Genomic DNA, 12414 nt, shown 5'->3' on the forward strand with positions numbered 1-12414 from the left:
TGTTATATGTGGATTACTCTTTTTCTGCTCTGATTACTCTTTTTGTCCACTGAGATTACACTTTTTCCTCAACAGGGGTTGGCATGTATGCAGTTTAAAAGCACAGTACTCATCAGGTACTATTAATGCGACTCACTCTTAACAAAGGTCGTCAGGTTTTGTACACTTTTATGAAAATCTGGATAATAATCTAAGTAGAATCAAGCTATATTGATGCACTTAGAGAAGAAACAAAATCAAGACAAAAACACCAAGTTATAATTATTACGTGTTGCAGGTACTGCATCATGAGCATCTCAAGCTTTTATTTTTGTAAATGAGCATTAATGTGAATGTTTTGATGAGGGGAATGGAGTTCCTCTTCTACTCTAGGTACACAAGTTCTATGATTGATGAAACAAAATCATAAAATCATTTGAGATTATTACTGTTATTAACACATTTAATTGATGCATGTCATGTGAAAATAACAATAAATAACTGATATATTTTTAACTTTGATCAATACTAATTTGGAAAACCTTCTGAGTTAGTCAACTGAATAATAAAAACACAGCTCTAACAAAGTGTGCAGCGAACTACACAGCTCGAACAAAGTATGCAATAAACTATACAGCTCTAATAAAGTTTGCAATAAACTATACAGCTCTAACAAAGTGTGCAATAAACTACACAGCTCTAACGAAGTGTGCAATAAACTACACAGCTCTAACAAAGTGCAATAAACTAAACAGCTGTAACGAAGTGATTGGTAAAGTTTGAAGAATGCAGATATGGCATAAAACATTCTGGTTGTTGCTAGATTTGCAGGTGGCTCTTGCAAGATTTTGGATTTTCTGTAGCCAGTGATGTGTATTGTCTTTGTGTCTGGATAAGTGCACATTATCAGAGTTGGAGACACCTTAATTTGCTTTATCTGTGAATTTTACTTTGTTATATGTCTGTTGATGTTGTTGTTTAATTTTATAACAACTCCATCAGGCACAACATAAAACTGCAAAGGTTTCTTCTTTTTAAGAGTAGTTCCTAGTGCGTGGATACCATGTGAGACTGAGTTAACCAAACTGAGACAAGAAAAGTAAGGCTAGCAAAATGGTTTGATTTTTGTGTCGCATGGGTGAAAAAGCCCAGTTTGAACTATGCACCTATGTGGCGCTAATGGTAAGCTTTCTCGTATAACACATTGGCTGGGCATTCTTAGTTGCAGGAATGTATTTATGAATCAGACCAGTAACTATTATTAAATGGTGTACCAGGCTACGATTGGGGAAGCGTTGGATTCCATACTTAGTACTTCAAGATTGGGTCACTCACTGTAATATCATCATTGAAAATTTCAATTTGTATTCATTTTAAGATGCTTGTTTAAGTTCTTAAAATATCAGCAAAGAATCTGTCTCAGTTGATTATTATTGTTGCTCTCATTGATAATCTGCTTGAGGCACATATATCTAAAGAAAGTGACATGCTGCTATTAATAACCGTTTTGAATCACATTTATCAAGAAAATCATTCCTTTATTAGCTACCCTCCTGAGGCACATTTATCAAGAAAATCATTCCTTTATTAGCTACCCTCCTGAGGCACATTTATCAAGAAAATCATTCCTTTATTAGCTACCCTCCTGAGGCACATTTATCAAGAAAATCATTCCTTTATTAGCTACCCTCCTGAGGCACATTTATATAAAAAATATTACATGTTTTTATTGTTAACCAGCTTTAGAAAATTACATGAAGCACATATGTTTGATTATTCAGAAAGTTTGCATCTACTTGAATCAAGATGTGCATGTTTTGCATACTGGGTCATCTAGTGCACAAAATAATTTTATTTCTCAAAAGTTAGCATTAATGTTTATGAAAATATGTTTGGACTAATCTGTGTTATGTTCATGATTTAGATCAGATGGTTTTGTTCATCAGTCTAAACTGCACTAGGGGAACGTAGATTGCACTGACCAAGTTTTCTCACATTCTGAAATACTTTACATTGTTGATTCCCCAGCCCAAGAAATGTTGGTCATAAGGATTACTTTTCTCAGACTATTTCCTTGTCATTATCATTGTAGAAATATCAGTATACAATCATGATTGTTGTCTCACAAACAAAGCATTTACTTTGTTACACTGTTAATACAATAACATGATTTATAATTGCCTTTGTTAAAATGTAAATTGATTACTCATTTATGTTTCCTCATATGGGGCTTTATTGTGACAAATGAATCCTTTATCTCCCTGACAAATATTCACCTTAAAATGAATCATTTATCTCCCTGACAATATTCACCTTAAAATGAATCCTTTATCTCCCTGACAAATATTCACATTAAAATGAATCATTTATCTCCCTGACAATTTATACATTAAAATGAATCCTTCATCTCCCTGACAATTTTTACATCAAAATGAATCTTTTATCTCCCTGACAATTTTCACATTAAAATGAATAATTTATCTCCCTGACAATTTTTACATTAAAATGAATCCTTTATCTCCCTGACACATATTCACATTGAAATGAATCATTTATCTCCCTGACAATATTCACATTAAAATGAATCCTTTATCTCCCTGACAAGTATTCACATTAAAATGAATCCTTTATCTCCCTGACAATATTCACATCAAAATGAATCATTTATCTCTCTGACAAATTTTCACATTAAAATGAATTATTTATCTCCCTGACAATTTTCACATTAAAATGAATCCTTTATCTCCCTGACAATTTTCACATTAAAATGAATCCTTTATCTCCCTGACAATTTTCACATTAAAATAAATCATTTATCTCCCTGACAAATATTCACATTAAAATGAATCCTTTATCTCCCTGACAAATATTCACATTAAAATGAATCCTTTATCTCCCTGACAATTTTCACATCAAAATGAATCCTTTATCTCCTTGACAATTTTCACATTAAAATGAAGCATTTATCTCCCTGACAAATATTCACATTAAAATGAATCGTTTATCTCCCTGACAATTTTCACATTAAAATGAAACATTTATCTCCCTGACAAATATTCACATTAAAATGAATCCTTTATCTCCCTGACAATTTTCACATTAAAATGAATCATTTATCTCCCTAACAAATATTCACATTAAAATGAATCATTTATCTCCCTGACAATTTTCACATTAAAATGAATCCTTATACTTTTTAGGAGGAGGATTACTTTCTTGCTCCATGTATGCTCTCTCAGAAAACTCCCAGAGAGGTCATCTGCCCATTACCACACCCTCAGATGGAAAGCTCCTCAGTCCTATGTTTTCTCTTCGTGGGAAAATATTTGCCATCTCCCATTTTCCATAGACTTCTTGCTGCCTGTGTTGCACACTGGCCAATAGCCACAAAGAAGAAAGAGGAGACACTAGAGAATCTGATCTTCTGTGGGTGCGGTGTTTTTCAGCTGGACCATTATCACAAACTGACCCTTCATGTTAGGGACTACGTCATATTTATGAGAGTTACAAGAATGGGCATCAAAGACAGAACTCCATCTTCAAAGGTGTGCATAGGGGTTAGAGAGTTTGTCACTGCCACTCTCATCAAGATCATTGGTCACCTGGGACAGAGTCTGAAGTTTGAATACTTCATACAGTGTCCTGAGTACAACGGTGACAGTATCAACAGTCTGATTCCTGTGTCCCTGCTCAAAGAGAATGCAGAAGTATGCTGTGAACTCCATGACAATATGATTGAGTCATGCAAACTGTTGCAATTTTGGTTTGAGGATATATTGAGTACAAGTGTGAAGTCCTTTAGAGATCTCCTCAATGCACAGGTATTAAAATGTATATATGTTGAAATAGATATTAGACATGCAGGATAGATGTGATTTGCCGTACCACATTGTAGATGATAAGAATATGAATTAGACAAAGAAAGTTTACGTCTGCTTAAAGAAAAACATATACCCTTGTAAAATCCAACATTTTACAGAGATTAATCACCTTCATAGCTGGATATCATAATAGATTTTTAAAAATTGGAGAAAAAGCAGCATTACACTTGTCATATTGCCATATTGTAAACAATATTAATATGAAGTATTAACTAAAGACTTCTTGTGATATCCTGGCTTGTCATATAATGAAACTGGTTATGATTTGAATTGTGTTAACAAAAGCTTGTTGTCACTAATCGTCTGGAATGGATAAATGCTTGACACATACTTGCCTTAATCCCATACCAAAATATATTTTCTTTTATACTCAAAATGTGTTCTGTGGTCCCAAGAGGTGCCAGTGACCAAAATGATGTCATCCAACTGACAATAAAGCCATTATTATTTAAGCCTTCAGAAAATGAATGGAAATTCAAATCTAAAAGTATTTTTTCCATTTCGTTTAAGCATTTAATACACATACAAAAATGAAAAGTTGGTAGAGTTAATATTGCAGTCATCACGACATACACATGCACCTATGTGGCAAACGCTCACATGATCACAACCACACTGAATTACATAAAAATATACAATTGTAGGTCTCACTAGCATTTTAAAACTAGGAGTGCAGGACTCCTACTTTGGAAAAAAAACAGAAAACCCACCAGCAAAAGTTGCATTCCCTTCCCATACCTAAATTTCCAGATGAGTAGAACCTGTGGTTGCCGTTGAGTTTAATTTTCTAACTTCTGTACACCAGTGACATATAACTCTTGTTTGTCCATTAAAGTTAGCGTAAATTATGTCAGGCAAAGAAAACGGCTTTCTCCATGCACAAAGCTAAACATCATACATACACCATGTGTAATATCAGTTCTAGCAACTTCTAGTACTATGACAACATATACATCTGGGGGTCTTCCAGCCACTGAATTTTCTCATTGTAAATATAATCACAAATAAAATGTTCATTTGATCAACACATTTTCAACCTCAGCAGATGGTTGAAGCAGGACAGGCAAGCCCTTGAATTTGCCATTCGGCAAATGTGTGCGTACGGAGGACTCCTGTATAAGTGATTTTCGGCATCCCATGTAAAAGAAATTGCGTCCAAATATGCATGATTAAGCGTTTCCAAGGCCTCTGCCACTTCTTTAAATACATTACCCAATACTTTAGGAGAACTACTACTACCTCCAGCCTTCCCAGGCTAAAAACATTTAGCTAAAGGTCAGGCAGATTGATGTACCCTTGGTACAGGTATTGGCACCAAACCACACTAATATGTCAACATATTATGTCTCTCATCAAGTGGGACATTCCAAACGTCCACTAACATGTTTTGGGGGGGTTCATTCATATAAACAGACATTTGCTTAATTTTCGGAGACTTTTATGAGTGGTTATTATTGTGATCATAATGTGTGGATTCAATCATTGACTCAGGGTTGATTTGTACCCTTATCCAAGTAAACGTTATGTGATCTGACTTCAGGACATCAGTTCCTGAAAAGTCAAGGTGACTTAATTCCTGATTGCTTAGTGCAAAGCATGTGACATTGTGTACATCATAATTCCATTCTAGGATGAATAAGTATAGTCCTTTTGTGTGACATGGTTCAAATTGATTAATTTCAGTCTTAGGAAACATTTTGATGTGTTTGCTTAAGGGATTCATTTCTTTAAAGCAATCGTTTATTGGAATTACAAAGTGCTAGGACCACTTGGAATAAAGGTTATTTTAGAATTAATTTAATTCATTTAAAGACATTTTAGAATTATATCACTGTGATGCATCAGTACATGTATTGGTACATCATTACAGTAGTGCACATTATTCAGAATACCACTGGAACTCATTTGGAAAACTCAGTACATTTTGACTTGATATAACATTTTAGGACTATTCATGATTTCATTCATCTTCATGGTTCTCGCTCTTGTTTTTACTTAGTTTGTGACTATAGGGTTGTAACAATGTGTACTGGGACAGGTAGTTCAGAAAATAGTTTCGTTTTCCCAGACAAAGATGTCTATGGATATAAATTAGTGGTTTCATCCCCATAACTATCAATGTCTTGTATTCCATATAAATATTTATTACATAATAAATCAGAATATAGTCCACACAAATAAGCATTACATAATAAATCAGAATACAGTCCACATAAATAAGTAGTACATAATAAATCAGAATACAGTCCACACAAAATAAGCATGCATAATAAATCAGAATACAGTCCACACAAGTAAGCATTACATAATAAATCAGAATACAGTCCACACAAATAAGCATTACATAATAAATCAGAATACAGTCCACACAAATAAGCATTACATCATAAATCAGAATACAGTCCACATAAATATGCATTACATAATAATCAGAATACAGTCCACATAAATAAGCATTACATAATAAATCAGAACACAGTCCATATAAATAAGCATTACATAATAAATCAGAATATAGTCCATACAAATAATTATTACTTGATAAATCAGAAAACAGTCCGCACAAATAATCATCACATACTAAGCATAGAATTCACAGAATAAAGCAGCACATACTCAACTAACATATAGTTCATTGGCAACAGATATGAAAGATGCATCTAATCTTTATACTAGTTAAATTCTTCTCATGATACACTTTCTATGTTTCAGGGAAATCGAGGAAGAAAAGGAGGAAATGCTGGTAAGGAAGAGAAAGTGTAAGATGTTTCAATCTCCTTAGCAGAAGTTTTATTATTTATTTTAGTGTCCCAGGAATGGATAAGGTAGTATTCTTTAGGCAGGTATTCTTGTCTCAGGAATATATAAATTAATATTCTTGTGGTAGGTCTTCAAGATATATATATATATATATATATATATATATATATATATATATATATATATATATATATATATATATATATATATATATATATATATATATATATATATGGATTTGAAAGAGAGCATTCCTCATACCTTGCCCATTAGATAGACGAACAAAACGATGGAGTGTAGATTAGGAAATTGTTGTTGTTGTTGTTGTAGGGTTTAACGCCATATTTTAGCACCAGATAGGCTATACATGGCGGCCAGTATTAATGGTGGAGGAAGAACCAGGGACAACCTCGGAATGAACCATCGACCCACGAGAAACTACTGGCAGGCAGTGATCCGTAACGGTGAGCGCTTTAGACCACACGGCTATTCGGGGCCACGATTAAGAAATTGAAAGAGAGCTCTAAATTTATGGATGTTAAAGCATTAATACTAAGTGCCCATAAGGAAAGTTTTTGTTTTTATCAAAGAGGAAAACTTATGAAACCCTAGAAGGAACAATGACTTTAAAGGGTTAGTAGGGAATAACATTTTCTCATTGTACCATTGTTCTCTCTAATAAAATATTTCTTGGAATTCTATTATTATTATTATTACGATTACTATTAAAATCTGTCTCGCTAAAGATAGCCATATTAAATAAATAAAATGGAATTTGTCATTACAAATGAATGTTTCCTCCAAAGACTATTTTCTTGCCTTCTGATAGAATAAATGTAACTCACTTTTTATGATTCACACCGGTAACAACCATTTATAAATGTTTCCAATGGGTAATTATCAAAGCTGTGTTTCCCAGATTTATTTTGTGTCATATTTTATTGTTCCTTCCTTACTGCGTAAACTGCATGATAAAAATGTGCCTGGGACAAAATTAGGCTTAAAGTCATTTAGAAGTCTAGAGGTAATATTTCTGATTCAATTTATATCAGACTTGGAATTAAAGTTTGTAGCATTGGAATTCTTGACATAGTTTGTTCATCCTTAATACAAAGCATCCTGGCAGGAACACCTTAAGCCTACAAACAGTATGGCAGCTAATAAAATTAACAAGACCATTAAGTAAGATTTTATATTTTCAAAAACTGCCAAATATAATTGGACATACTAAATTTAACTCAAAGGATCCAGGAAAAGAGGGCTTTTATGTGTATACAACTGACGTAAAACAGCGTTAAAATTATGCCACATGACTGAAAACAAAAACAAACCAAAAACTTCATTCAATTGATTCACACTATTTTCTCAACAGAAGTTGACAAATTTGGCAGAAGATCCTTGGGAAAAGGGCTTGAATTTTGTGCATGTGATGTCTATCCACCATACAATATGACCACATTTAAGACCAAAGAAAAACATATAAATGACATTTGAAGAAATCAACAACATAATGCCGCTAAATCTCACAGAAAGCACCCCAACATTATGGGCTTTCACTTTTGTAGAGATGATCACAAGTTACTGTTGCTAAACAAAGAAGCAAAAGCTTGAAAGGATTTCTTAAAATTACATTTGTAAGAAAGTAATCTAGTATAAACAGTTTTTTATACAGAGCTGTCAAATGTGGCCACCATTATTCAAATTGAAAAACCTTTTAAAAAGATTATCAGAACCACCTAACACAATTTGACCAAATTTTACAAAACATATTATATCATAAAGAGCTTTTAAATTTATGTAATTAAAATAAGAGACTTACTTTGAAACAGTTATTGGTATACAATTACAATCAGCAGATGAAATTGCAATAGAAAACATCCTACTGACAGAATTTCTTGACCAACTGATATGAAGAGCTTATTATACTTCTATGTTGTCATTTAGTGTTGTACCCTACATCAGTGTCCTATCTTTATGGTGACTTTAGTAATTTGCTTTCCATCACCCTTTTATCTCTATTATATAGAGTCAGACACTTTCCTTCTTCTCCTTCAGATACATTCCCCGATCACATTAATGTTAGGAATATAAGCCTGCTACCTCTCGAATCCAGCCTTACTAAAAGATGAAAATTCGTCTTTTCGGTCTATCTTATATAGACCAAAAGGCAATAACTCTTGCCCCTTACCTCCCCTTGCCACCGCCAGGTGTCGCTAGTTTTTTAAGCTTCGCTTGTACGGATAACACGTACATTAACCTCCAAACAATCCAAGCCATCTTAGCGTTAAATTGGACCATTCGAAGTTAAATTTGGATTTATTGTGTTGGACAATTATTCTTCTACAGGTTGTATACATTATTTTAATAATTTTTTCAAAATTGAGTGACTTTGTCACCCTTACGGATTTCGTTTACTGGAGACCATGTTACACACGCTATCGCGGAACTCGTGTTGTCAATTAAGAGTTAACGCGACACTGACTAATTTCGCTTACTCCGTTAGTAACGGTTGTGGTATTAGCGAATTACTAACATGATGAATTGCTAATTTGTGCTTTGTTTTCTTTTCTTGTGTCGTTTCAGTAGAAATGTCAACCAAATGCATGAAATGCAAAAGGTTCAAAGCAAAAGAAGACAACCATGACTCTTGTGTTGTATGTACCAAGTGTACATCATCTATACCATGCAGCGTGTGTAATACTTGGACAGAGCAAACGTGGGATGACGTAGTCCAGAAGGGAGCAAAAGGGAGGGATAGACCGAATAAGTCGAAGAAAGATAGCATTGATGTTCTCAGTATACATCCGAAGACAGCCTCCATTGCAAGCCTTGTGGGGGACGTTGGGATCCCCCCTCCACCTAAGGTTCGTCGTTTGCAACCGTCAGCCACAGTAACATCAGCGGCAATGGAGGGAAATAATGTTGACAGGGTACAACAGTCCAACTTTGAACAGATGCGTCGTTTGGTCCAGGAAATGACGACGCAGCTATTGACATCAGGCCAGATATTACCCTTATTTCATTCGCTCGCTAGCACAGCTTTTTCTGACTCTTTGGGGGAACGTTCCCCCAATTTTAGGTTGCCCAGTGGGCGTAAGTCCCCCCGCATGTCCGAGCATGGCCTTCGGGCCTGTAAGTCAGGACACATGGGGTTTTCACCGGATCCATTGGATCCATTTCTTTATACAACCTTTACGTCACCGACCGTCCAACTGTCCCAGCATGGGGACCCTATTGGTAAAACGATCGAACAAACGTGACTTACGGGGATTTTAGTGATAAATCCGTCCGTCAAGCTGTACCGCCGGCAACATACCAATACTATGGCGGAGATTTTAGTGAGAAATATGTCCGTCCAGCCAGGCCATTGGAGCAGCCGGTACCGGTGATAGCAGGACCGTCGCCAACATTCAGACCGACCACAAGCCAGACAAACCAGCCGGCAGGACCGGCCGTCCATATGTTCACGGCTTATCCACAAGGGGGAGTTAGTGATAGTGTTAAGGATGACGGAGTCGCGTCATCTATGCCACCTGGAATGCTCTATCCAGAAATGCAAGCTATTACAGAACACGACTCGGCACACAGGGCGGGTGACGAAACTCCTGCAAATCAGCCGTACACAGATCCAACCATGGAACGGACTGAGTTTGGCTTCAAGGCGGCAGTGGAAGAAATTTATAGGGTATTGGTAGTTTCAGAATGACCTCCACCTCCTACCGCCGCTCAAGACTACAAAGTTCAGGCGTCTGTATATCTTGACGGAGAGAAAGAGACGCCGTCCTTCCGGCTCCTTCCCCAGTCGGCAAAAATTAAGGAGATCAACGATCGTCTATCAGGACGAATAGGTGACTCGGGGAATTCTAGGGCATTCTTTTCTGAAACCCAAATATCAGCGATGTTCTCGGGTCGCTGATACAAAACTCATTCAGACGCCTTCCGGCCCTGGACAAAAAATATGGTAGCAGTTCACATGTCCGCTCCACTGTTTTACAAAGTGGACAAAAATGTGTTCCATGCCACGTCAAAGCTAGTCTGGAACGTAGTCGCTACGTCTTCAACCCAGGTTGGCTGTCCATGGGGGATTCCTCTGGAGATGCCCCAAGCGGAGATAACGGTATGTATCGACGCCAGTACCTACGGCTGGGGTGCCCACCTGTTGCCGGACTTCGCTACAGTCAGCGGCACGTGGGAGCCAGAGTAGATGTCTCTCCACATCAATCTTTTAGAAATGAGGGCTGTCATCAATGCCTTTCATTTCTAGAAGGATCAACTCTCAGGAAAAACTGTCCTCATTATGTCAGACAACTCTGTGGTGGTGACTTACCTCCTCAAACAAGGGGGCACTAAATCACCAGACCTGTGCATTCTGATCTGGCAGTTTCTACGTTGGTGCGACAACCTCCACATCAACGTACAACACAGACACATTCCCGACAGACTCAATGTCTTGGCCGACTCTCTATCCAGAAAAGGTCAAGTCATTCACATGGAATGGTCTCTCCATCAATCAGTCTTTCTTTGGATTTGCACACTTTGGGGGCATCCGATGATCGATCTTTTTGCGACAAGGTGGATTCGCAAGTTGCCCACCTTCGCCTCTCCGGTTCCAGACCCAGAGGCTTGAGTTGTGGAAGCTCTGTCAATCAGCTGGGAGGGGTTATGGGCATTCGCCTACCCTCCCACGGTTTTGGTACGAAACATAATCCAGAGGTTAAGGGGTCAGAACTGTCGGATGATTCTGATTGCCCCTCTCAGATGGAACAAGTCCTGGGTTACCGATCTACTCGATCTAGCGATAGATCTAACCAGGAAGATTCCAACCAGCACAAATCTTCTCAAACAACCGCGGTCATGGGGGTTCCACCCCTGCCCGGATTGTCTTCTTCTTCACGCTTGGCTCTTGTCTGGGCAGCCTTGCGAGACAAGCAATTTAAACCTTCGATTGTGGAGAGAATCTCAAGTGCAAGAAGGCCCTCCACTCTGAAGGCTTACGAGGGAAAGTGGCGTGTTGTCAGTGACTGGTGCCATATCAATAACATCGTCCCTTTGAGTGTCTACATCTCTCAACTGGCCGACTTTTTTTCTCTGGCTTTTCGAGGAGAAACAGTTGGCCCCAATTACTATCAAAGGCTACCTCTCCATGATATCAAACACATTCCACCATCATGGTAGATGTGGCATTGGGCATAACAAAGATCTATCAGATCTTTCAGCCAATTTTGATTTCAATCGACCAAAATCCCTCACCCTGTTTCCAAAATGGAATCTGTCCTGGGTTTTAACATGGCTCAATTCAGACAAATTTGAACCTTTAGGCCACACTTCGTTAAAGCTACTATCATACAAAACACGTTTCTTGATAGCCTTAGCTTAGGGTGAGCGAGTTACGTGATCTTTCCAGTGACCCGAACTTTCTTCAGTTCAGATCAGATTGTTCGGTGCTCCTCCTGACGCAAGCAGGCTTTGTAGCCAAAAAATAGGTTACCATCCATTGGCAATCAAATAATTGTCATTCGCTCACTCTCTTCCATAGATAGATCAAAAGCAGCAGCCATGCAAGATCCTGTTCGTGCACTCAAGCACTATTTAAATTGCACAGAGGCGTGTCGGGACACACGTAAGCGCCTCTTTCTTCCAGTCAAAGCTGGTAAACGGGATACCACCCCTTAAGCCCTTGATTCATGGCTGAAGTGGGTTATACGCTCAGGGTACTCTGAGGTCTCACAAGATCAGAGTTGCCGCATGAAAATTACGGCTCATGAGATTAGAGCAATCTCGGCGAGCCTGGCAT

General features: G+C 37.4%; 2 protein-coding genes across 7 annotated transcripts in view; both read left to right on the forward strand.

Annotated features, from left to right (window-relative positions):
• LOC149788803 (enoyl-CoA hydratase domain-containing protein 3, mitochondrial-like) overlaps positions 1-12414 on the forward strand; it is a 433692-nt gene that overhangs the window by 363320 nt on the left and 57958 nt on the right. The gene's annotated exons all lie outside the window — the stretch shown is intronic.
• The window catches only part of LOC149788808 (uncharacterized), a 108739-nt gene that overhangs the window by 74284 nt on the left and 22041 nt on the right, over positions 1-12414 (forward strand). For all 5 annotated transcript variants that reach the window (XR_016424250.1, XR_016424249.1, XR_016424248.1 and 2 more), the window contains exons 11-12: positions 3180-3800; positions 6573-6603. Coding sequence is in view for 2 of the 5 variants with exons in the window: in XM_089974931.1 (XP_089831057.1) it covers positions 3180-3800; positions 6573-6603 (652 nt within the window). In the remaining 3 variants the exon portion in view is untranslated. The remainder of the gene's footprint in view (positions 1-3179; positions 3801-6572; positions 6604-12414) is intronic.

The sequence above is a fragment of the Sinohyriopsis cumingii genome, chromosome 11 (genome assembly GCF_028554795.1).
Source record: "Sinohyriopsis cumingii isolate HCF-2022 chromosome 11, ASM2855479v2, whole genome shotgun sequence".
NCBI lineage: Eukaryota > Metazoa > Mollusca > Bivalvia > Unionida > Unionidae > Sinohyriopsis > Sinohyriopsis cumingii.